The sequence below is a fragment of the Pongo pygmaeus genome, chromosome 18 (genome assembly GCF_028885625.2).
Source record: "Pongo pygmaeus isolate AG05252 chromosome 18, NHGRI_mPonPyg2-v2.0_pri, whole genome shotgun sequence".
Lineage (NCBI taxonomy): Eukaryota > Metazoa > Chordata > Mammalia > Primates > Hominidae > Pongo > Pongo pygmaeus.
The window spans coordinates 71,152,697-71,179,057 of NC_072391.2; the positions used below are offsets into that span (position 1 = coordinate 71,152,697).

Here is a 26,361-nt window from a genome sequence, read left to right on the forward strand (position 1 = left end):
GCTTACAACAAAACCAAAATCCATCTCTACATAACACCAAGTTTGGAACCTTTACTCCAGTTCTCAGTTTTTGTACTGGAAATTTTTGTTGTGTAAAAATAAGTTAATTTTAATATTATATGAATACAGTATCATTTCCCACGTTCTCATTACTGAAACCTAATAACCCTAAAAGCTGTGTCAAAGCAAATTAAAGCCAAACAACAAAAGGCTGTAACTGGCCAGGATTTCTGGTCTCAGATCTTCACCAAGGGGAAAAGGTGACCTTCCAAAAGACAGACCATACAACTTTTGACTTCCATGGGAGAGAATGGGGCAAGGAAGGGAGGAGGAGTGCCTTTCCTTCGACCAAGACTTCAGACTACTCAAACATAAAAGAGAATAAATGCTCAGTGAACTTAAATAGGGTCATACTTTTGCTAGACAATTCAACAAGTGGGAGAGCCAACAACGTCTCAAAGCTGCTTTACATCACAGACTTCCTCAAAATAAACACTGCCCTGTGAATACCAAGCACATTGTAACTTCTACCCCTTCCTTCTACAGTGAAAAAGACTTGCAGTAGGTTAACTCTTATGTACTAGAGTGAGTGCAAATTAAAAGTTGGAGTCCAAGCTGGGCACGGTGGTTCAAGCACTTTGGGAGACTGGGGAGGGAGGATCATTTGAATTCAGGAGCTCAAGACCAGCCTGGGCAACATAACAAGACCCCAATTCTATAAAAATTTATTATTATTTTTTTTTTTTGGAGAGAGTTTCACTCTGGTTGCCCAGGCTAGAGTACAATGGCGCGATCTCAGCTCACTGCAACCTCCGCCTCCCAGGTTCAAGCGATTCTCCTGCCTCAGCCTCTCTAGTAGCTGGGATTACAGGCATGTGCCACCACGCCCAGCTAATTTTATATTTTTAGTAGAGACAGGGTTTCTCCATATTGGTCAGGCTGGTCTCAAATTCCCAACCTCAGGTGATCCACCCACCTCAGCCTCCCAAAGTGCTGAGATTACAGGCGTGAGCCACCGTGCCCAGCCCAAAATATTATTTTTAAAAAAACGCTGGAGTTCAGAACAAAGCCAAGCTTTAGTCAAGGTAAATGACTAGGAACTGTACCATCCACACTGCCCTTTTCTAAGGAATGCAAGTCTCATGTGAAAAAGCAATAGTTCATACCTCAATGAAGAATCCATCAGGGTATGAGAATGTATCTTTAGGTCTCAGTTCAACATGGCTCCCATCTGTCTGAACACTGCTAAGGACCCCAGAGGAGGGAATGCTTTTCTCTTCTACTTGCGTTGCCTTAGGATTTAAGGATCAACCAGCAGCTCACTCCAAAAGGTAAAGTGAGCGACCATCCAGATACCTGAAGCTCCAGTAACTCCCTCTCACTTCATAGACAAGGGTATCTGATACTTATCTTGCTTCAGCAAGTCCTGAATATACTCAAAAGCTTTCTCTCGGTCCTGATCTTTCAGTCAATACACTGGAATGTACAACTCTATGAGAGTATGAAGCTAAAGTTCTCTAGCTAGAGACTCTTTTAGCTTAGTAAAAGGCAAATTAACCATATATGACAAATTCTGTGGGAGGAAGTAGAGAGGCAGACTCCTGCCTCAGACCACCTGATGCACAGGCAGACGGTGTGCAGCACTATTATGCCCAGTGACATCCAACTGCAAAGTTACCCTCTGAAAGACACCATCAGGGCAGCCTCAATATTTTGTGCAGGTCCCTCTCCTTGGATAAACTATAAGACCCCACATCGACCCTAGCAGTAGGTACACACCTGTGGTGATCAGCACCTTCACCAGCCACCTGTGGAAGAGAAAAAAAGGCTTGGTATTGGTAGTGTGCATCACCAAGTACCAGCCAAGGTTAGTATTTGCCTGGAAGACTGCTGCATGTGCGGGCAAAAGAAATGTTCACTCAATAGTAACTTGGGGTATCTGGAAAGTGAGTGAAGCAAAAGAGAACCCGACCTGTATTTATAGGTGACTCCCAAATTACAGTACCTAAAGAGTAAAATTTAGCATGATATAGTCCTTTCCAAGACTTCTAACATTTAATAAAGGAGAAAAATGTCCAACTACAAGTTCCATAATCCAACAAACTGCCTATCACTAAGTTAGCAAATGCTGCCCCTCTAAAGAGCCTGCCCTGACCTTCAAACACATGCCCTCTCCTTTAACCCCTCCCAGCAATGTACCTGTGCCTTTCACCACATCACAACACACAACAGTTTTGTATATTTGTCTTCTTTTTTTAGATGGCAAGTGCTCTGAGGCAAAGAGTCTATCTTAATCACTGAGTACATGGTGGGCACTCAAAAACTAAACTTATCCTGAAAGAAACCACCAAGACCCACAGAATCTCACTGCAGTTAATCAAAATGGGCATTCAACTGAGATTCAGAAGCCAGGATATTCTGTTCCCATTACCTAGACTGTGTCTTGAGACACTCAACCCCTATAACTTCCTGTCTTCTTCATAAAAGTGAGAGTTAACTTTTCCGTAAACCTAAATCTGTTTTATTTTTCTTTTTTTGAGATGGAGTCTCGCTCTGTCACCCACGCTGGAGGGCAGTGGTGTGATCTCAGCTCACTGCAACCTCCGCCTCCCAGGTTCAAGTGATTCTCCTGCCTCAGTCCCTTAAGTAGCTGGGATTACAGGTGTGCACCACCACGCCCAGCTAATTTTTGTATTTTTAGTAGAGATAGGGTTTCACCATGTTGGCCAGACTGGTCTCAAACTCTGACCTCAGGTGATCCCCCCACCTCGGCCTCCCAATATGCTGGGACTACAGGCAGGAGCCACCGCACCTGGCCCTAAATCTGTTTTAAAATAAAAAGTTTATTTAAAAAGTTAAAAGAAAGAAAGAACTCAATAGGTTATCTTAAAACATGTTTCTAATTCAAACAGTCTAGGTAATGCTTTCAAGGGCCATTAATATCAACAAGCCACCAAGCCAAAGTAAAACACCAACACGGACCAACTTCTATGTAGATACTACACATAAAACCAGGTGCCTAATAATTATCTCTTCAGTTTATAAGCCTACCCATTTCCTATTCACATTTTTCCCTTTCTACTCAACTTGGATATGATTCAAATGCCTACAATGAAAATTAAATCCACAAAAATGAGTATTCTACTAACAGTAAGTTGTTTTCCTCCTACATGTTTCCCAACTCCTTAAATCTGTTTCATACAGGCAGAATATCTAAATATCAGGCAGAATTACAGCCGTTTTCTTGAAAAACCTGTCTGCTGGCAAGGATGATGTTACTCACCCATCCCACATTCCTGAGAGAACAAGAGAAAAACGTAGCTCCAATGTGAATCAAGGGAAAAATGAGACTGAGCTTTCTTTCTATGAGGCTGCAATTCAATTGTCACAAGACTTCCCTGCTATTGCACTAACTACTAGGCATTCTCCTACTACTTTCAAAGTTTTAGGATCAGGTGACCATTTACATCCAGGAGCTCAAACTCCCTTCTCCTTCCCCATCCCCGCTTTTCTACTCACACTAAAATTCGAATTCCACTCAATTCCACTCTGCTTTCCTTAAGCACTAGCAAGACTAACAAGCTTTCCCAAATCTCTTAATTCCTAGAACACCACCTTGAATTTCAGTGTGGTTTAAAAACAATTTAAAAGAATATAGTTGAAGGAGAATGAAAAAGCACAACTTTCCCTCATATCATACCTCTTACAGATGAAACCAGTAACTTTATGAATATAAAGTCAATATCACATTTGACAGCTCTATGATATTGAAACCTTTATGTACTACTAAAATACAACAGCCAACCTATGTTCCCCCTTTCCCACCTGCACAAAAAGAAATGGTAGGTGAAGGCATCCTGAATGGAAGAGCCTCAAAAACAGTGTTGGGCCAGAAAGTTTCTGGTATATGGTGCTAAATGAAATGATACAGAAGTATTATGAACGCAGTCTTTTAAGCCTTCTATGTCAATGGCACCCAGACCCTCATTTTGACATTGGCAAAGAGCTGCTTACCTTCAATGTGTCGACGCACTGTCCAGACAGCATTGGGGTTACCGGGTAGCTCAGAAACAGCCATTTCTGACACCTGACAGGAGAAGAGGGAAGCCACAGATCCAGTGAGCATGCAACTCAGCTACCTGCTTACAATCACATCAAAAAATAAGGTCTCAAAGGCAGGGTTCACAACGTATGCTGTATTTAAAGGATGAAACCACCTAGTGAAACAAGAATCTAAGAACCAAACAGGCTGGTTCTTAGTGGCAATCCCCATGACAGTCTTAAGCAGAAGTCACAGGATGTCTGAGAGGGTACAGTTGCTGCAGCCAAAACCATACCCTTTCTTTCAAGTACAATATGCCCTGACCATCCTCAGAAGAGCAGTAATCACTGGGAATCAATCAGGCCATCTAAATTAGCATCCCGTTTCTTTCCCTAGCTCCCATAAGGCCAAATCCCATGTGGACCAATTCAAATGCCACATCCTTTAACAAAATTATTCCCTTATCCCCTTGGCTGGCAGTCACCTCTCCCCTCTATAAGCACTCATAGAAACAGTAGCACTCATAGAAATCAGTCACCACCGGCTGGGCCCAGTGGCTCACACCTGTAAACCCAGCACTTTGGGAGGCTGAGGCGGGTGGATCGCCTTAGGTCAGGAGTTCAAGACCAGCTGGCCAACACGGTGAAACCTGTCTCTGCAAAAATATAAAAATTAGCCAGTCATGATGGCAGGTGCCGTAATCCCAGCTACTCGGGAGGCTGAGGCGGGAGAATTGCTTGAATCCGGGAGGCGGAGGTTGCAGTGAACTGAGATTGCACCATTGCACTCCAGCCTGGGTGACTGAGCAAGACTCCGTCTCCAAAAAAAAGAAAGAAATCAGTCACCACCTCTTAAGGCACTAACTGTTTCGTCTGTCTGATTAGATTTTTATGCTCCTTAAAGTCAGAGTGAATAATTCTCTACATGTCCTATAGGTTCTCAAACATAAGAGTAAACAAAACATCTAAGCCAAATTCAAAATGATCTAGAGGGGAAAACTGGGTGTGGGTTATACAGGAACTCTCTGTACTATCTTTGCAATTTTTTTATAAATGTAAAATCATTATAAAATTAAAATTATTAGATGTTTTTAAATGATCTAGAGACAATAAACTAGCCACTTATATATAGCATGTAACCCACATCTTATAGGAAGAACTCATGTATATTCACAGAAAGACTAGCCCTTTTCCTAGTTTACTGGTATAATTAGAAGGAAGACCTAAGAACTTCATCATCAATAAAATTCAGCTGTCAATTATGCTATAGTCTATACCAAATGTAAAACTGTCAATCACCCTGGCTCAATTGAGACCACAATCTAGTTAGACAACAAGGTGTAACAAATAGACGTATAGGAATAAAACAACGTTCAACAATTTAAAAAAAAAAATTTTTTTTTTTTTTGAGACGGAGTCTCGCTCTGTCACCCAGGCTCGAGGGCAGTGGCGCGATCTCGGCTCACTGCAAGCTCCGCCTCCCGGGTTCATGCCATTCTCCTGCCTCAGCCTCCTGACTAGCTGGGACTACAGGCGCCCACCGCCATGCCTGGCTAATCTTTTTGTATTTTTAGTAGAGGCGGGGTTTCACTGTGTTAGCCAAGATGGTCTCGATCTCCTGACCTCGTGATCCGCCCGCCTCAGAAAATATTTTTATATATAACAAAGGTGTGTCTATAGATTTGAAGTGGGGAGAGAAGTAGCAGGAAACTAAAAAATGATGATTCTTGAGTCATTTATCTCTTACACTATACAAAAATTTTCTGTTAATGCACATATGCATTTTTTTTTGGAGACAGTCTCACTCTGTTGCCCAGGCTGGAGTACAGTGGCGTGATCTCGGCTCACTGCAACCTCCACCTCCCAGTTCAAGCTATTCTCCTGCCTCAGTCTCCTGAGTAGCTGGGATTACAGGCACCCACCACCACTCCCGGCTCATTTTTGTAGTTTTAGTAGAGAAGGGGTTTCACCGTGTTGGCCAGGCTGGTCTCGAACTCCTGACCTTGAGTGATCCAGCCGCTTCAGCCTCCTAAAGTGCTGGAATTACAGGCGTGAGCCACCATGCCCAGCCGCACATATGCATTTTTTGTGTAAAGCACTAGCTTTCATCATATGCTCACTAGGATCCAATGAGAAATAAGTAACTAACGAATCAAGAGCAATGGCTCTTGGCCAGGCGTGGTGGCTCACACCTGTAATCGTAACACTTTGGGAGGGTGAAGTGGGAGGATCACTTGAGCCCAGTTGTTCAAGACCAGCCCTGGCAAAAAAGCAAGACCCTGTCTCTACCAAAAATAAATAAATAAATTAGCCAAGCGTGATGGCGCACACCTGTAGTCCCAGCTACTCGAGAAGCTAAGGTGGGAGAACTGCTTGCTTGAGACTGGGCGTTGGAGGCTACAGTGAAGCAAGGTCTCACCACTGCACTCAAAAAAACAAAAACAAAAACAACAACAACAAAAATAAACAAAAACCAGACCTATGGCTCTAAATTGGGCCTGAGTCATTGAAATTTTGGTGAACTGATGAATATATTTTGGCAGAGACAAAACATTTTCAAATTCCCTGAAACAGCAATGTTAACAGCTAACATTTATTGAACACTTCATGCCATATCTTAAGCTAAGTGCTTTGTTTGTTATCAACTCATTTAATTCGCACAATTCTTTATGGCAGGTACCATTATTAAGTCCATTTTACAGAAGAAACAAAAACTTAGTAATAGCTATTAAGTGGTAGAGCCAGAATTCAAAACCCAGATTATCTTGGGTGTGTTCCAATACAAATTTACAGAAACAGGTAGCAGGCCTCTTTGAGAGCTCAGTTTGCCATTCCCAAGCTCTCAAAACAAACTGTTATAGGAAGCTTTTTATTTTATTCCTAACAAGTTCAAGTTCAGGGCCCTCACTAGAAAGCATTAACCTTAGGACTATGATACACAGAGAATATGGGATTCAAGAAGATAACTTTTAGTGTCCACATTACCTAAGAAGTCCAGCAATAAAAGATTCACTAAATAAATTATGATCTACCCACTTTAGTGAAACATTGCATAAACACTAAAAATTATGCTACTTGGCCAGGTGCGGTGGCTCACGGCTGTGATCCCAGCACTTTGAGAAGCCAAGGCAGGCAGGTTGCTTGACCCCAGGAGTTCACGACCAGCCAGGGCAACATGATGAGACTCTGCCTCTACAAAAAATACAAAAATTAGCTGGGTGTGTGGCACGTGCCTGCAGTCTCCAGTTATTCAGGAGGCTGAGGTGGGAGGATCACCTGATCCCAGGAAGGTCAAGGCTGCAGTGAGCCATGATGGCACCATTGCACTCCAGCATGGGAGATAGAGTGGGACCCCATCTCAAAAATAAGTGAATAAATAAATATAAAGTATGCTATTTAAGAGCATATAATAATAAGGAATAAATTTAATAAGATACAAAAATATATATAGCATTGATATAGTTGATTTAACTAAGACTAGATACATACAGAAAGTGAAATGTTCCATATAGATTTCCTAGCTTCCATGTCATGACTAGTGACCATGTGGGCTATCATGCTAACAAGTTGAGGAATAGAAAAAAGCACAGGCTGGGCACAGTGGCTTACACCTGTAATCAACATTTTGGGAGGCTGAGGCAGCATAATCACTTGAGCTCAAGAGGTCAAGGCCGCAGTGAGCCAAGATCATGTCATTGCAAACCAGCCTGGGCAACACAGTGAGACCCTGTTTCGGCGACAAAAAGAAAGAAAATCTGAAGTATAAACTTCGGGGAAGTCAGGGAGAAAGAACATACTTTTTCACAGATACCTTAACTATGTCTTTGACAACATCAGAGTAAACCCATAAACTACTTTGTCAGTGCTTCCCTCCAAACCCTGCAGATTATCTAGAAATTGCAACCTTACCTCAAGTCCATGTCTTAGGACTCTCAGAGATGATCGGGGTCCCCTACCACAGGCCACATACAACTGTGGAGTATCTTCATTGGCCAGATCAGCTATCTGCACAGAGAAAAAGTTAGAGGAAAAAATGTCTCCAGTGCTGTTTTCAAACACAACTCTGATTCTCTAGTATCCCAGACATCCAGCTGCTTTCCAATACAATTATCTGTTGATCAATATGTGAAAAGAGGTGAATGATCTGTATTGTAGTTTTGACAAACTGGACAGTTCAAATGAAAATTCTTTACTCTCTCTGCAAAGCAATGGAGCCTACTGTAACATAGACGCACATCTGAGTACGGAGGGTATACAGCCATCACACCAATCTCCTAAAAAAAATTAACGCACCCATTTTAAGTGTATCATCTTATTATTTATAAAACCTCAATAAAGCACATCTGTTTTCCACAACTTTAAAAAATATTTTGCTATTCTGATTCTATGTATATTTTCATATGCATTTAAAAATATCATTCATTAGCTGGGTATGGTGGTTTGTGTCTATAGTCCCACCTACTGAGGAGGCGGAGGCGGGAAAATCGCTTCAGCCCAGGAGGCTGAGGCCACAGTGAGTCGTAACTGTGCCACTGCACTCTACCCTGGGTGACAGAGTGAGACTCTTGTCTCAAAAAAAATTTAAAAAAAAAAACAAAAAAAAACAGTAAAACATTATTCAGATCGGATCCAGATGCTTCGGGCTAGCAAAAAGATCCACGGCAGAAAGAAATGTTAAGAAGCCCTGCTATACACACTTTAACTTCCCATTCATTTTATTTATTTTATTTTTTTTAAGACAGAGTCTCACTCTGTCACCAAGGTTGGAGTACAGTGGCACTGTGTAAGCTCACTGCAACCTCCATCTCCTGGGTTCAAGCGATTCTCCTGCCTCAGCCTCCCAAGTAGCTGGGATTACAAGCACCCACTACCATGCCTGGCTAGTTTTCATATTTTTAGTAGAGACGGGGTTTCACCGTGTTGGCCAGGATGGTCTCGAACTCCTGAACTCCTGACCTAAGGTCATCTACCCGCCTCGGCCTCCCAAAGTGCTGAGATTACAGGTGTGAGCCACCGCGACTGGCCATTTTTGTTTTGTTTTGTTTTTTGTTTTTTGGTTTTTTTGAGACGGAGTTTGGCTCTTGTTACCCAGTCTGGAGTACAATGGCACGATCTCGGCTCACTGCAACCTCCGCCTCCCAAGTTCAAGCGATTCTCTTGCCTCGGCCTCCCAAGTAGCTGGGATTACAGGCATGCGCCACCACGCCTGGCTAATTTTGTATTTTTTTTAGTAGAGATGGGGTTTCTCCATGTTGGTCAGGCTGGTCTCAAACTCCCAACCTCAGGTGATCTGCCCACCTCGGCCTCCCAAAGTGCTGGGATTACAAGCATGAGCCACCATGCCTGGCTAATTTTATTCTTGATGAATAAACTATTTACACACATTATTTATTCAAATTCCAATGAAGGTGAAAAAATCACTAAAAATCAAATTAGAAATTAGTCACACTTGGCCAGGCGCGGTGGCTCACACCTATAATCCCAGCACTTTGGGAGACCAAGGCGGGCGGATCACGAGGTCAGAATATCGAGACCATCCTGGCTGGTTAACAGTGAAACCCTGTCTCTACTAAAAATACAAAAAATTAGCTGGGCGTGATGGCGAGCGCTTGTAGTCCCAGCTACTAGGGAGGCTAAGGCAGGAGAATGGCGTGAACCTGGGAGGCGGAGCTTGCAGTGAGCCGAGATCGCGCCACTGCACTCCAGCCTGGGCAACAGAGCGAGACTCCATCTCAAAACAAAAAGAAAAAAAAAGAAATTAGTCACATTTATTTTCTGTTGCCCTCAAGACTAATCGTTTCTCAAAAAGGAAGAACAAAGCAATTAATTTCAGATGGGTTTAATTAAACTTGTCTGAAGGCTGACTTGTTTCCCCAGTACCCAGTGAACAAACTCCTCTCCCATCAGAAGTGTGATTAACTACACAGGAGGTCCCTAATGGTTACTCAAACCCTGGCAACTGAGGATACAGCAGCATGATCAAATTCCTGGCTGTCACAACTGAGCACCAGCAATGAGAGACACAATCTCCATTCTGAGCCACTTCAGGTTCCTCCTTGAGAATTTGATTCAAAACTTCCTGTTACCAACTGATCCCAATGTCTCAGAACTATTTTAAAGAGGAACTGTGGTAAAATTAAATAAATACAGCTATATGTAGACTGTTATATGACAAGAGGTCAACCACAGAATACTGTGGAGTATATGAATCCACTTATTTTAAAAAGAAAAAGATAGAACACATAAACATATACATGATTGTAAATGCAGAGAAAACACCTAGAAGCAGTCACAAGAAGTTAATATAAGCAATATGGCTCAATGGAGCAGACGGGTGAGAAGTTTATGGGGAGGACTTTTACTTTTCACTTCTTGTATGGTCTGATTTTTTCCTCCCCCTCAAGCTGTACAGGAATATGATCTGAATTTTTACATTAAACGTGAGTTTCATCATTATGGGAAAAAAAGCCCGAGGACTTATTAATGATTTTTTGTGCTCAAACTTCTACCTCTAACTGCTTTACACACTGGCGAGTTCATGGAAATACTAATAAAGCTATTTATTAGACTAGACCTCAGTTTAACTTTAGATCTATTGTGGAAGGGACTGGAAAGGCCCACCAACCTGGCAAAACAGAATGGGAGAGAGGCTGTCCAACTCATCAACCAGCACAAGGTTTTTAAGTGGTCTTGGCTGAAAAAAGAATGTGTCTCCTTCTTCCAGAGGCATGGCTGATGAAAACTCAGGTTCTTCATCATCATCTCCAAGATGTGCAATTTGATATAAGTAACTGGAAAGAAGCAGAGAAGAGAAACTTTTGGTAATGAGTTCTCTGCCTGACGATAATGTCTGGCATCAACATAAAGCACAAGCTAATTGATTATATTAAGATACTATTGTTATTATTTTTAGGTGTTATCACTAAGTATGACAGCTAGGATTTGTTTCAAAACAATTCAGGGAAAAGATCTGGGAAGTGCAGTGAGTGTTTCACTTATAGCACAAGCAACAAAAAAATACAGATAAACTGGACTTCATCAAAATTTAAAACTTTTGTGCATCAAAGGAAGAAAGTAAGATGACAACCCACAAAATGAGAGAAAATATTTGCAAATCATATTTCTGACAAGGGTCTAGTACCCAGAACACATAGAGAACTCAAAAATAAAAAGACAACTCTTAAAAAATGGGCAATGGGATTTGAATAGACATTTCTCCAAAGATACACAAATGGCCAATAAACACAAAAAGATGCTCAACATCACTCATCACCGGGGAAAGGCAAACCATAATGAGCTACCACTTCATACCACCACTGCATACCTAGCAGGATGGCTATAATCACAAATGTGGAAAACAAGTTGGCAAGGATGTGGAGAAACTGGAACCCTCATACACTGCTGTTGGGAATTTAAAATGGTGCGGCTGCTATGAGAAAGTTTGGTGGTTTCTCAAAAAGTTAAACACAGAATTACCATGACCCAGTAATTCCACTCCTACATATATACCCAAAAAAATTAAAAATGGGGACTCAAATAGGTATTAGCACAGCAACATCTACCACAGCATTATTCCCAATAGTGAAAGGTAGAAACAATCCAAGTGTACATCAGCAGAATGGATAAACAAAACGCAGTATGTACATACAATCAGTTATTCCGCCATAAAAAGGAATGAATCTTTTTACGAATCTTTTTATGAATCAGGCTACCAAAACATGAATCTTTTTCTTTTTTTTTTTTAAACATGAATCTTCTAAATATTATGCCAAGTAAAATGAGCTAGACACAAAGGGACAAATAGCAGCCAGGCGCTGTGGCTCAAGCCTGTAATCCCAGCACATTGGGAGACTGAGGCAGGTGGATTGCTTGGATTGCTTAAGTCCGAAAGTTTGAGACTCTACAAGAAATACAAATATTAGCCAGGCATGCACCTTGCTAATAGTCCCAGCTACTTGGGAGGCTGAGATGGAAGGATCACCTTGAGCCTGGGAGGTCGAGGATGCAGTGAGCCGAGATTGCACCCCTGCACTCCAGCATCCCGGGAAACAGAGTAAGACTCTGTCTCAAACAAACAAACAAAAAAACCCCAAAAAGCTAAGAAGGCTCAGCTGGGCGCAGTGGCACATGCCTGTAGTCCCAACACTTCGGGAAGGCCAAGGTAGATAGATCGCTTGAGGTCAGGAGTTTGAGACCAGCTTGGCCAGCTGGTTTGAGACCAGCTCATTTTGTAGTTTTAGTAGAGACAGGGTTTCTCCACGTTGGTCAGGCTGGTCTTGAACTCCCGACCTCAAGTGATCCACCTGCCTGGACCTCCCAGAATGCATGGATTACAGGCAAGAGCCACCATGCCCGGCCATTTCACCAAATAAATACTTATTGAAATACTTAAGTACTGCTGGGCGCAGTGGCTCATGCCTGTAATCCAAGCACTTTGGGAGGTCGAGGCGGGCGATCACCTGAGGTCGGGAGCTCGAGACCAGCCTGATCAACATGGAGAAACCCTGTCTCTACTAAAAGTACAAAATGAGCTGGGCGTGGTGGCACATGCCTGCAATCCCAGCAACTCAGGAGGCTGAGGCAGGAGAATTGCTTGAACCTGTGAGGCAGAGGTTGCGGTGAGCCGAGATCACACCATTGCACTCCAGTTTGGGCAACAAGGGCATAACTCCATTTCAAAAAAAAAAAAAAAAATTTATTTGATGAAATATTCAGCAAAAAGCTTAGAAGAGACATCAAATCTAAAGATAGTTCTGGAGATACCCACAGAAGTACTGACTGAAGCCACTAAAATAAAGGAAGGTAAGAAAAAGAAAGAATCTACAGGGAGAGAACAAACTTTTCTTTTGAAAGAACTAACACATTCTTGTGAAAAGCTCCCTAAGCCTCAAAGCTGCACCTTCCTACTGCCAATTATTTTTTTTTTGAGAGAGAGAGTTTCACTCTTGTTATCCAGGCTGGAGTGCAGTGGCATGATCTCAGCTCACTGCAATCTCCACCTCCCAGATTCAAGTGATTCTCCTGCCTCAGCCTCCCCAGTAGCTGGGATTACAGGTGCCCGCCACCATGCCCAGCTAATTTTTATATTTTAGGTAGAGATGGGGTTTCACCATGTTGGCCAGGCTGGTCTCCAACTCCTTACCTCAGGTGATTCACCCACCTCAGCCTCCCAAAGTGCTAGGATTATGGGCATGAGCCACTGCACCCAGCTTCTGCTGCCAACTTTTATCCCAACCAGGGTGAACTAGGGTAACAGAAGGATTACTCACTGGTTTCCAAATTCTGATGCTACAAAAAGGAACCCTGTTTTAAGCACACACATGGCAGCAGCAACGGGTACAGTATCAAAATACTTGAGCCGGATCTCAGTAACCTGGTGAGAAAAGAAACATTCTGGTGTACAAAGTGAAGTGAGCCCCACATTATAAGACAGCACAGGCTGAGTAGCAAATAAAATACTGTATTTCATATCTGACCAGGAGTCAACAAACTCCAGCTCATGGGCCAGTCATGCCAATCATTACTGGCTGTGGCTGTCTTTGTACTATAATGGCAGAGTTGAGTAATTGAGACGGAGACTACGTAGCTCACAAAAGCTGCAAATATTTACTATGTGGCCTTTACAAAAAATGTTTGCCAATTCCTGATCCAAACAGCTATCTAAGAAATTGCCCAACTATTCACAGAGCTCATCCATAGGATAAAACAAGTAACAGATCATGTTTATTACCAGTTTTTAGTAGAAACAGAGACCTTTATCTTCTTCACACCAATTATTATCACCTAAAAATAATCACTACAAGTGGCATTACCACTCTTATACTGTATATAAGATTACTAGACCAAAAATCTGATAACCAGAGAGAAAATCTATACTCATGTAACGGTTCCATGGGCAACTACTTTCTAAGTTCCCATTTTTTTTAACTTGTAAAGTATTACCTGTCTTACCTATCTCATCTCATAGAGTAGCTGTACTGGTCCATCCATGGTCTACTTACCATATCTTCATCTGTCTCCAAAGTGATCTTAAAGATATCTCCCTGCTCAGTTTGAGCCAAAAAGAAGAACATCGATTTGGTTTTATGGGTTGCAGAGCAGACAAAAATCATTCCTCTTTCAGGGTCATCCAGGTCATTCTAGCAAAGTCAAAAACACAATCGACGTCTTAGAAATGGGTACTTCTTAGTTCTGGAATTCAGCGCTTTACCAATAGGGATTACAAATGACATTTAAGGCCTAAAGGCACAAGCTTTAATCCACAGTGTCCTGCCACCCAGAACACTGGAACCCCACAGCTCAAAATTCTAATATAAATATCTAATAAAATCTGGGTAACCAAAAGAGTCCCAATTCCACTCTACAGCCTGATCAGATCCATAAGGCAAAAACTGTCTCCAGAGAAAAATGTCAGAGAAGAGACATGAAATTTAAAGAGTCATCATTTCAGGCTGTGAAACGCTGCTCCATCCAAACTACCCTGTTCTACATCAAATAAATGCCTAATTCCTAAAAGACACCTCTTTAGATATGATTTTGAATTTTTTTTCTTTTCAAGACAAGGTCTCACTATGTTGCCCAGACTGGTCTCTAACTCCTGGGCTCAAGGGATCCTCCCACCTCAGCCTCTCAAGTAGCTGGGAATCAGAGGCACACCACTGCACCTGGCTTGCGTTTTTTAATGTTTCCAACAGTTTCTATTTCTCCCACCGAGTAAGCTCTGCAAGAAGTTTTAGACTTTGTTATTGCAAAGCCAAGTACAGTGACTGGCAGTTAGGTGCTCAATGTCTAATCAACTTAGTGATTTCCTATCCACTAACAAGAAGAATTTAACTTGCCAAATTTCTTCTAAGGTTTTCTAAAATTGATGGAATCTTACATACTACATATTAGATTAAATTAAATCCTAAAGTTCAACTCCAGAACAGATAAATATTTAACAGCAAATAAATAATCCAGGGGTGAGGGGAGAGATGGCAGTAAATGATTCAAAGAATCCACACCAAAACCACCGGGTGAAAAGACGCCGGGGAAGAGGGATATTCACTAGTCTCAGGAAGAGGGATATTCACTAGTCTCAAAGATCACCATCAAATTCCATTATTGATTACCAAAAAAAGAAAAGACAGCATTACAATGAAGACAATGGGCAGGCACCACCTTAACAGTGACCAATTTCATGTCTCAATCAGATAAACCAACATTATGTACACACAATGTGTGACATCATGGAGAATATATGTCACCTATACATCACTCCCTATGTAGTCATTATATCAGAAATATTAAACTCAATACAATCATGAGGAAACAAACTATGGCACAGACTATAAGAGAATTAGCTGGCCAGGCGCAGTGGCTCACGCCTGTAATCCCAACACTTTGGGAGGCCGGGGCAGGCAGATCACAAGGTCACGAGTTCGATACCAGCCTGGCCAACATGGTGAAACCCCATCTCTACTAAAAATATAAAAATTAGCTGGGCATGGTAGCAGGTGCCTGTAGTCCCAGCTACTTGGGAGGCTGAGATAGAAGGATCACTTGAGACTGGGAGGTCAAGGATGCAGTGAGCCAAGATCGCGCCACTGCACTCCAGCCTGGGCAACAGAGCAAGACACCATCTTAAAAAAAAAAAGAAAATTAGCCCAGACTGGCAAGGCGCTTCATGCCTGTAATCCCAGCACCTTGGGAAGCCAAGGCAGGCAGATGACTTGAGGTCAGGAGTTTGGGACGAGACTGGCCAACATGGCAAACCCCATCTCTATTAAAAATACAAAAAAGGCCAGGCGCAGTGGCTCACACCTGTAATCCCAGCACTTTGGGAGGCCGAGGCGGGCAGATCACGAGGTCAGGAGATTGAGATCATGGTGAAACCCCATCTCTACTAAAAATACAAAAAAAAAATTAGCCGGACGTGGTGGTGGGCGCCTGTAGTCCCAGCTACCCGAGAGGCTGAGGCAGGAGAATGGCGTGAACCCAGGAGGCAGAGCTTGCAGTGAGCCGAGATCGCGCCACTACACTCCAGCCTGGCTGACAGAGCGAGACTGTCTCAAATAAATAAATAAATAAATAAATAAAATACAAAAAATAAAAATACAAAAAAAAATTAGCCAGGTGTGGCAGTGCATGCCTGTAATCCTAGCTACATGGGAGGCGGAGGTGGGAAAATCACTTGAACCCGGGAGGCGGAGGTTTCAGTGAGCCACGATCACAACACTGCACTCCAGCATGGGCAACAGAGTGAGACTCCATCTCAGAAAAAAAAAAAAAAGGTGAGAGGGAAATATCCTAAACTAAGCGAGACTGAAGGCCAATTACAAAGGAACTTTTTGGGATAATGAGAGAAATATGAATATGAACTATACATAAGGTTACTACACAAAATGTTACAATTTCTTGGGTATGATATTGGCAATCTGGTAATGTAGGAAAATGTCCTTGTTCTCGGGAGCCATTATCTTAGAAGATTATTGGAGTGAGGCATCATAATGCCTGTAACTTCTTTTCAAATTGCTTAGCCTAGAAAGTATATGGATATATCATGAGGAAGAAAAAACAAATGTAGCAAAATATTAATAACTGATTAATCTAAATGACAGGCATGTGGGAATTCATTGTTCATTGTTTTTAAACTTTCTGTATGTTAGAATTTTCAAAATAAAAATGTTGGAAAAAAAAACAAACCAAACAGAATAAAAGGCAATCTATCTATAACAAATATGCCTGGTTTCTCCAAACTAGAAACATTCAGGAATTTCATATTAATAACTGTCCATAGGTTCCTCTGAAATAGAAATTAGATTAGTTTTAATTCCCTTTCTAAGAGAATTTGTTTGGCTTTTACTAAAATATTTCACCAGCTTTATTAAAAACAACATTTACGTCCCTGCCCCAGGGTCACTGAATTTTTTTTTTTAATTTACAAAAAAACTAACTTGGTAACAAACTAAGAGACTACACTGTAATCACAAAAATTAAACACAAATATCTCTCCTCTTAAATCAAAGATCTTACCCGCCTCCTGGGAATTGGACAGCGAATATCTGGCTGGTCACCAAAGTTCTTGTAAGTAATATAGTTTTCAGAGCAGATCAGTACTCCACTTGGACCATCTGACCCTCCTGGAACTGTGAGAGAAAATAAAACTTAGCAGTGACTTTGACTCAGACATGAATTTCTTCAGCTTTCAACTCTTCCTCTGTTTCAGCACAACTTGATGATGGTAATGTGCCTGATGCTAAGAAACATTTCAAGTGTTTCTCCTCCCTTATGTTCATGGTAGATAAGGATGAAGCATAGTTTGTGTTTACATGGAAGGTTTGATCTCAGCCTAGATAACATACCCAAATGTTCACCTCCAAGCCCAAATGCAGTTCTCATCTTCAGACCTATAATACATCAAATCACCTACTAGACATGGACCTTCCACCGGTATTTTTAAAATACAGTGTGTTCAGGCCCGGCATGGTGGCTCATGCCTGTAATCCCAGCACTTTGGGAGACCAAAGGCAGATCACCTGAGGTCAGGAGTTCAAGACCAGCCTGGCCAACACGATGAAATCTCGTCTCTACTAAAACTACAAAAATTAGCCAGGCATGGTGTGGGTGCCTGTAATCCCAGCTACTCGGGAGGCTGAGGCAGGAGAATTGCTTCAACCCAGGAGGTGGAGGTTGCAGTGAGCCAAGATCGTGCCACCGTGCTCTAGCCTGGGCGACAGTGCGAGATTCTATCTCAAAAACATAAATAAGTAAAATAAAAATAAAGTAACAGTGTGTTCATAAACAAACTCAAGTTCCTTCCCAACCTTGCTCCACCTCCTAGATTCTCCACCTTAGAGAATACTACCATCAACTAACAGACCAAACCAGACACCTGAGTATAATCCTTCAATTCTCTCTCCTCCCAAAGCCCTACTGATTCTACCTCCTTAGCAGCTACCAGTATCTCTTAATGTCCTCATCAGTCTCCTGCCTTAGTCTTAATATCCTCCATTTCATTAGCCAAAATGTAAGCAATTAATCTTTCTGAGGTTGTCAATCTATCAGATTATTTCCCTACTTAGAATCCTTCAGTAGCTTTCACCCCACCCCTACTCCTACCCCAGTCCCTTCATAGTTAAATCATAATGAGCTTTTAATTATTTGAATGAACCATGTTATTTCTTGTATTCAGGCTTTTGTAAATGCTGTTTCCTTTGCCTACAACTGAAACTTCCTCTCCCACTCCAACTGCACCTAGCTAACTCCTAACTAGCCCTCAGGTCTCAGCTTAGAGACTCCAGCAAGCTTTCTGTAACACATTCCTTTCCTTTCCCTGTTTAGGGAACCTCTTCTCTGTGCTATCATGGCATATGGCACAGTTTCTGGTAATTGTTTTGGTTATTTATCTGTATTCACCACCAGACTCAATCTTGCACAAAGGCGGCACCACATCTCATTTTTCACCACTGAAGTCCCAAGATCCAGCAGACTGACTTAGCACATACTGACTGCAAAGGCTCGATAAAAATGTGTTGAAAGAATGAAAAAGCCCTTGTAAATGAAAGGTATGGTAATATGTTACAAGTAATAAGATGCGTGATCAAAAATTCGTCTGCTTAATGTATTAACAAAGGTAAGTGCTGTCCTTTATTTTTATTCTCCAGTATCTTCCCCAAACACCATCTTATTTTAGACATCAATTCAAGTGCAAATGATTCAAAATAGAACTCGATCAGTTTTCCCCAAGCCTGCTGAAATGCAGATGACCACAAATGTAGCTGTACTCCTTTAGTCTTTTAATATAATGAATTAGTAATGTGTATTTTCCAATGGTGAACTGATTTCCAACCGTGAAAATATTTTCCATCTTTTAGCTCCTCCAAAAACGTTACTTAGCTATGTGCATTTAAAACACTGAATCTGATTTGCCGGAATGTTAGCTTTCCCTATCTACAACCATATGAACTAGCCTGCAAATTTTTTTTGTTACTGTCCATCCCTAGTTTTGATACTGTAGTCATACTAGACTCAGAGAGTGGCACAGTAGCATTTACTCTTTTTCTACTCTGGAGAAATCTGTTTTACTTTTTTTTTTTTAATATTTACTTTTTCATTGAGACAAGATCTCACCTTGTTTCCCAGGATGGTCTCAAACTCCTGAGATCAAGTGATCCTCCCGCCTCAGCCTCCTAAAGTGCTAGGGTTATAGGTGTGAGCCACCATGCCCAGCCAAGAAACTTGTTTTAAAACGGAATACATATATGTCCCTCAACAAGAAGACAAAAACTTTCCTGAAAATCCTGGACCTCAATCTTTTGGGAGAGTGATTTTGGACTACTGCTTCAATTTCTGTAACGCTGGTCTACTGAGGTTTTTAATTTATTTTTGGATCAATCTGGTAATCGTCTTCAAAAATATTTCTATTTTGTTTAAGTTTTCAATTTCACAAGTTTTATCTTGTTGGGTCTGTCCATTTTGTTTGGCTTTTCAAAGAGTCAGGTTTGAATGAGGGGGAAAGATTGACTACAGCCAAACTGTCATAGCAACTAACAGTAATCAATATTCCAAGCTGACTGCTCCCTTCAACTTCTCTTCCCTGCCCTCAGTAGAATATGAGTTATTAAGGAGCTAGACAGTCTTTATCCCCAACACTTTTTAAAATCACTCCACCACATGAACTTCTAACCTGTCCAAAAGATAAACAGGGTATTCAGGTTCACAACAAATGGATTAATTCCCAAACCCTTTAAGTAAAACCTATTAGGTTTGGGCATAAAATGAACCAAGTAAAAGGGTACAAAGCAGCTCTGAAAGAAAAGTACCTGTAATAAGGAAGTTGCCGTGTTCCTCCAAAGGTTCACTGTATTTTCGGACCACATGATTTAAACCAAGGTCTAGCTCATAGAAAGTAAGTGTCTGCTGGGTATTAGCTGCTGCTTCCCCTGTTGGATCATTGTCTGCTTCCTACAGAGAACAGTGGCATAAAAACTAATCAGCAGCATAAAATTGAAGATCTGGAAAGGACATCAGGACTCCAATTTACAAATGAGGAAACAGAAGTCCACAAATGTCTTTTTTTTTTTTTTGAGAGACAGGTTCTCACTATGTCACCCAGGCTGCAGTGCACAGAGGTATGATCTTTTTTGTGTGTGTGATGGAGTTTCACTCGTTGCCCAGGCTGGAGTGCAATGGCACGATCTCAGCTCACCACAACCTCCACCTCCCAGGTTCAAGTGATTCTCCTGCCTCAGCCTCCCGAGTTGCTGGAATTACAAGCATGTGCCACCACGCCTGGCTAATTTTGTATTTTCAGTAGAGACGGGGTTTCTCCATGTTGGTCAGGCTGGTCTCGAACTCCTGACCTCAGGTGATCCGCCTGCCTCGGCCTCCCAAAGTGCTTGGATTACAGGCGTGAGTCACTGTACACGACCGCAGTGGTACAATCTTATCTCACTGCAGCCTAGAATTCCTGGGCCTCAGGCTCCCAAGCAGCTAGGACTACAGGCACATGCCACCACACCTGGCTGACGCCAAATAGTTTGACAAAGTTTACGCTATAAGATAATGGCAGAGCTAGAATGAGAACTGCAGTCTCCAAATTCTGGATCCAGGGAGCTCTCTACTAGAGGATACTGCCTTCCATTCAAGGAAAACAATAGTATGCTCTGTGAAAAAATACCTTAAACATAGCTTCACCTTTTTCATGAAACTTTTCCCAATAAATATCTTGTTTCCATAGGGAGATTACTTAAATCAGAGAAAGACTATTAAATAGTTGGTTAACCTCTGAAGCATCCCAAAGAATTTCAGTAAGGCATTTGGAATATGAAGACCTGCTAGCAGGACAGAATTAAGATATGCACAAGGGGCTGGGCGAGGTGGCTTAGGCCTATAACCCCAGCACTCTGGGAGGCTGAGGTGGGCCAATCACCTGGGGTCAGGAGACCAGCCTGGCCAACACAGTGAAACCCCATCTCTAGTAAAAATACAAAAATTAGCTGGGCGTGGTGGCAGCGCCTGTAGTCCCAGCTACTCAGGAGGCCGAGGCAGGAGAATTGCTTAAACCCGGGAGGCAGAGGTTGCGGTGAGCTGAGATTGTGCCACTGCACCCCAGCCTGCGCAACAGAGCAAGACTGTCTCAAAAAAAAAAAAAAAAAAAAAAAAGATATGCGCAAGGAAGAAAACGATCTTTTTTTTTTTTTTTGAGATGGAGTCTCACTCTGTAGCCCAGGCTGGAGTGCAGTGGCGAGATCTCGGCTCACTGCAAGCTCCGCCTCCCGGGTTCACGCCATTCTCCTGCCTCAGCCTCCCGAGTAGCTGGACTACAAGCGCCCACCACGACGCCCAGCTATTTTCTTTTCGTATTTTTAGTAGAGACGGGGTTTCACTGTGTTAGCCAGAATGGTCTCTATCTCCTGACCTCGTGATCCGACAGCCTTGGCCTCCCAAAGTGCTGGGATTACAGGCGTGAGCCACCACGCCCGGCCGGAAAACAATCTTAAAAAAAACACTGAGGTGACTGAAAGAAACACAAAGAGACAGGGTCCCCATTACCTCATAATCCATTTCCAGACAAGCAAACATTGGATTTTCAAATCCGACATCTACTCCAACTACATGATACACTAAAGTGTTTGCTTTGTGGGCTTCCAGGGGAGATGAAATGGTAAGTCGGGCTGCAGCATCTCTGTTCAAAATATACACCAATTTCTGTTTCTCAATGGCACCTGTAGTTGAAGGAGATAAAACATACAAGATTCTCAGATAACGAGAAGAGAGACTTACAGAACAGCTAGAGTCACATCATGCTTTTCTTTTAATCATTATTAACAGCAGTAACTCTACAAGTATAAAAACTCAGGATTCTGTTTTCTATCATCAGAACAGCACTTTGGGAGGCTGAGGTGGGTGGATCACCTGAGGTCAGGAGTTCAAGACCAGCCTGACTAACATGGTAAAACCTTGTCTCTACTAAATACAAAAAATTAGCTAGGTGTGGTGGTGCATGCCTCTAATCCCAGCTACTTGGGAGGCTGGGGCAGGAGAATTGCTTGAACCTGAGACGCAGAGGTTGCAGTGAGCTGAGATCACACCACTGCACTCCAGCCTGGGCAATAAGAGCGAAACTGTCTCATTTAAAAAAAAAAAAAAAAAAAAAAAAGAGTAGGCAATAGTGGAGCTGGGCACAGTGGCTCAAGCCTGTAATCCCAGCACTTGCGAGGCCAAGACAGAAGGACTGCTTGAGCCCAGGAGTTCAAGACCATCCTGGGCAGCATAGTGAGATCCCCATCTCTCTCGTTTATTTATTTATTTATTTATTTTTGAGATGGAGTCTCACTCTGTCATCCAGGCTGGAGTGCAGTAGCGCTATCTCGGCTCACTGCAACCTTTGCCTCCCGGGTTCAAGCGATTCTCCTGCCTCAGCCTCCCAAGTAGCTGGGATTACAGGTACGTGCCACCACACCCAGCTAATTTTTGTATTTTTAGTAGAGGCAGGGTTTCACCATGTTGGCCAGGCTGGTCTCAAACTCCTGACCTCAAGTGATCCTCCCGCCTCAGCCTCCCAATCACACCTGGGATTACAGGTGTGAGCCACCGCACCTGGCTGAGACCCCCATCTCTTTTAAAGATAAATAGCCACCATGCCCAGCTGAGACCCCCATCTCTTAAAAATAAATAAATAAATTTTTTTTAAAGACAATGGCATCATTGTGGCCCCCTTCTTCCTAATACGGGTCTTAAATATCCCACTAACTAGTCAAAATTTTTTAATGAGTCCTAGATTTAAGGATACTGAAAAACAGTAATTCATAAAATTATCATTAGCTTTATTCTCTGAACTAGATCTAACGATTTATGACTGCCCTCTAGAGGCCTGATCAGACACACAAAATTTTCTTCAAGAATTTATCAGAGAAGAGACATGAATGTGAATCATCACTTCAGGCTGATGAAGGCAATGATATTCACTGTCTAATAACATAAGATCATTTCATTGTAATCTTTTTGCCAAAGAAAAAGAAATTGAAAAACACCCATTTCTAACTAGATGGGAAGTAGAAAGGTGTGTTAAGATTTTTTCCATTGTTTTAAAAGAAAATGCAACTCTTTTAAAAAGGAAATGCAACTTTAAACCTAGAGTAAATCCAAACATGATGACAAACCCACATAAGTAATTAACTGATACTGGCACACCACCAAGAGCACAGCATTGTTATCCTAAACTAAGCATATACAGCAAGTAGAGTAAATTACTTACTAATCATAACGGCTCGCCCTTTGGGATCCACAGCTAAGAACTGGCCAGGAACGATGCGACGGCATCCACTCTTGCCAAAGGTTTCTTGGTGAATCTTCTCAAACATATTCTTAGATGGCTGGTATTCCAAGATAACAATTCGACCAGAGTCACTGCCAACTACAATGTAGTCTTTGGTGCCACCTGTCAGCCTAAAGGCCATGAGTGACCGGATAACACCGAATACTTCCACAGTGAGTAGGGTATGTACTTTGCCAGTGTTGGGGTCTGGGCGAAGCAGCTCCAAGATCTTCCCACGGGAAACAACAATTTCTTGTTGTTTGGTTCCTAGATCACCAAAAAATAAAGATCATAAACAACCAGAACCCAGCCTGGCCACCATGGTGAAACCCCGTCTCTACTAAAAATACAAAAATTAGCCAGGCCTGGTGGCACATGCTTGTAATCCTAGCTACTCGGGAGGCTAAGGCAGGAGAATCGCTTGAACCCAGGAGGTAGAGGTTGCTGTGAGCCAAGATTGTGCCACTGCACTCCAGCCTGGGCAACAGGGCAAAACTCCGTCTCAAAAAAAAATTAGTCAGGTGTGGTGGCACGTGCCTCTAGTCCCAGCTACTTGGGAGGCTACAGTGGGAGGATAGTTTGAACCCAGGAGTTCAGAGAATGTAGTGGGTTATAATCCTGCCATTGCACTCCATCCTGGGAAACGCACCAAGATCTCGTCTCTTTAAAAAAAAAAAGGCCAGGCACAGTGGCTCACACCTGCAATCCCAGCACTTTGGGAGGCTGAGGCAGGCAGATCACTTGAGGTCAGGAGTTTGAAACCAGCCTGGCCAACATGGTGGGATCCCATCTCTACTAAAAATACAAAAATTAGCAAGGTGTGGTGGCAAGTGCCTATAATCTCAGCTACTCCAGAGGCTGACATAGGAGAATCACTTGAACCTGGAAGACGGAGGCTGCAGTGAGCCGAGGTCGCACTACTGTACTCCAGCCTGGGCAACAGAGCAAGACTACGTCTCAAAAAATAAAAAGAGAAAAGAAAACTTCTCCATCATTTTAGATAAAAAGGAAGACTGAATTGGAAAAGGAATTTGAAAGATAAAATTAGTATTAAAAATGTGCTTTCAGCAGGGCACAGTAGCTCATGCCTGTAATCCTAGCACTTTGGGAGGCCAAGGTGGGTGGATCACGAGGTCAGGAATTCGAGATCAGCCTGGCCAACATGGTGAAACCTCGTCTCTACTAAAAATATGAAAAATTAGCCGGGCATGGTGGCGCACGCATGTAATCCCAGCTACTCGGGAGGCTGAGGCAGGAGAATCGTTTGAACCCAGGAGGTGGAGGTTGCAGTGAGCCAAGATCACGCCACTGCACTCCAGCCTGGGTGACAGAGCAGGACTCTGTTTCAAGGAAAAAACAAAAACAAAAACAAAAAAACAAAAAACAAAAACGTGCTTTCAAAAATTCTATCCAAACTCCAGCTGAGATTCATTGCATTACATAGTGAAGTCAGCCACAAATCTCCAAATTCCCATATACGTATTTCCTTAGTCAAATGCAGCAAAGAATAACTAAATTACCCAAATGAAGCCTCAAACCCGCAGAAAGAGCCATAATGAGGATCAGAGAAAATAACAACATGAAATATGAATGCTGTGTGGTCAGTTAGGCTGCCTCTCAGTACCTCTCAGTACCACAGTAAGTATTCAGAGTTAAACCTCAACAAAATTATGTCTTACTCTACACAATCGTGAACCTCCTGCATTACTTGGATTGACTCAAAAATGTTAAATCTGCAAATGGCAAGGAAAAGTTTTTATTTTATAAACATTAGTACCTCACTTTCAGTAACTTTGTATTTGTATTTCCTAATCCAATATTTGAAATTTCACACAATTCAAACCTAGCCTTAATCCATCTGTACAAAAATATTCCCCACATGGTAAACATAAGCAAATTATCTGTTTCTATGCAGGCAGCACTCCCTACCTAAACTGCATTTTCCCTTTTCTCTCATACAAAAGTTCTATCTCTTCAAGCACCAAACCACGGTCCAACCTTCCCTTTAATTACTCTCTGATAACCAGACAAACACCTTCAGACATTCTTTTTACCCAACCTGATGTCAAATTCAAGATCAAGGATCAGGTCTTACACATCTCAGTATGTCTTACAGCAATAAGCACACGACTTGGCACTAAGTAAGCAGCCAAGAAAAGTGTGCCCTGACAAGAATCATTACACAATGTGAGCTAGGAAATGCATCTGAAATAGGTAACAGATAATGCACCAGAACTTAATACCTCATCTCATAATTTGAATTGTTTGCATTTACCAACAACTGTTTTGTCATAAATGGAAAACATTTCCTGCACAAGAGACTAAGCAAGATATGTATTAATTCACTTAAAATTTCAAAAGATGGTAACGAGAGAACTTACCAGAAAAGTTTCCATGAATGGCAAAGCTGATGCCAGTGGCTCTCTGCAAGGTTAAGTTGTACAGAAACATGGTTGCAGGAAACCTGAGCCACCCAGACCTCCAGGCCTTGGTTACACCAACAGTACGGAGTCCAAGAAAGCTAAGAAAACAGAAAACAGAAAAATAGCTGGGAGACTATTACTTCAACAGACATTTCTGTATGGGAAATTCTGGATGAAGACAGCAGAACCAGCAGAGCAAGCCCTATTAAGAAACAACATATGTGGCCGAGCATGGTGGCTCACGAGGTCAGGAGTTCAAGACCAGCTTGGCCAACATAGTGAAATCCCGTCTCTACTAAAAATACAAAAATTAGCTGGGCATAGTGCTGTGCTCCTGTAGTCCCAGCTACTCGGGAGGCTGAGGCAGGAGAATCGCTTGAACCTGGGAGGCAGAGGTTGTGGTGAGCCAACATCATGCCACTGCACTCCAGCCTGGGCGACAGAGTGAGACCTCGTCTCAAAAAAAAAAAAAAAAAAAAAAAAAAGAAAGCACGGGATCTTGAGAAATCCAAGGTCATTGGTATAGAATTAACATACATATTTGATTTTATTGTTAAACGAGAAGAGAGAATTATGAGTAAACGTCCTCATAACTTT

The 26,361-nt window shown here is 42.2% G+C and overlaps 1 protein-coding gene and 2 non-coding genes across 3 annotated transcripts in view; all 3 read right to left on the reverse strand.

The window, feature by feature from the left end:
* SF3B3 (splicing factor 3b subunit 3) overlaps window positions 1-26,361 on the reverse strand; it is a 48,706-nt gene that overhangs the window by 19,820 nt on the left and 2,525 nt on the right. Inside the window, exons 2-11 of the mRNA XM_054453766.2 lie at window positions 25,723-25,862; window positions 23,282-23,608; window positions 21,577-21,749; window positions 19,845-19,986; window positions 17,056-17,168; window positions 14,043-14,180; window positions 13,311-13,414; window positions 10,667-10,832; window positions 7,951-8,046; window positions 4,015-4,087 (exon numbers count right to left, since the gene is read on the reverse strand). Of these exons, the coding sequence (XP_054309741.1) occupies window positions 4,015-4,087; window positions 7,951-8,046; window positions 10,667-10,832; window positions 13,311-13,414; window positions 14,043-14,180; window positions 17,056-17,168; window positions 19,845-19,986; window positions 21,577-21,749; window positions 23,282-23,608; window positions 25,723-25,792 (1,402 nt within the window). The 5' untranslated portion in view covers window positions 25,793-25,862. The remainder of the gene's footprint in view (window positions 1-4,014; window positions 4,088-7,950; window positions 8,047-10,666; window positions 10,833-13,310; window positions 13,415-14,042; window positions 14,181-17,055; window positions 17,169-19,844; window positions 19,987-21,576; window positions 21,750-23,281; window positions 23,609-25,722; window positions 25,863-26,361) is intronic.
* LOC129016412 (small nucleolar RNA SNORD111) lies at window positions 14,405-14,495 on the reverse strand. Its single transcript, XR_008494811.1, has one exon. It is a non-coding gene; the product is annotated as a small nucleolar RNA SNORD111 (small nucleolar RNA).
* Window positions 22,894-22,972, reverse strand: LOC129016413 (small nucleolar RNA SNORD111). The gene has a single exon (XR_008494812.1). It is a non-coding gene; the product is annotated as a small nucleolar RNA SNORD111 (small nucleolar RNA).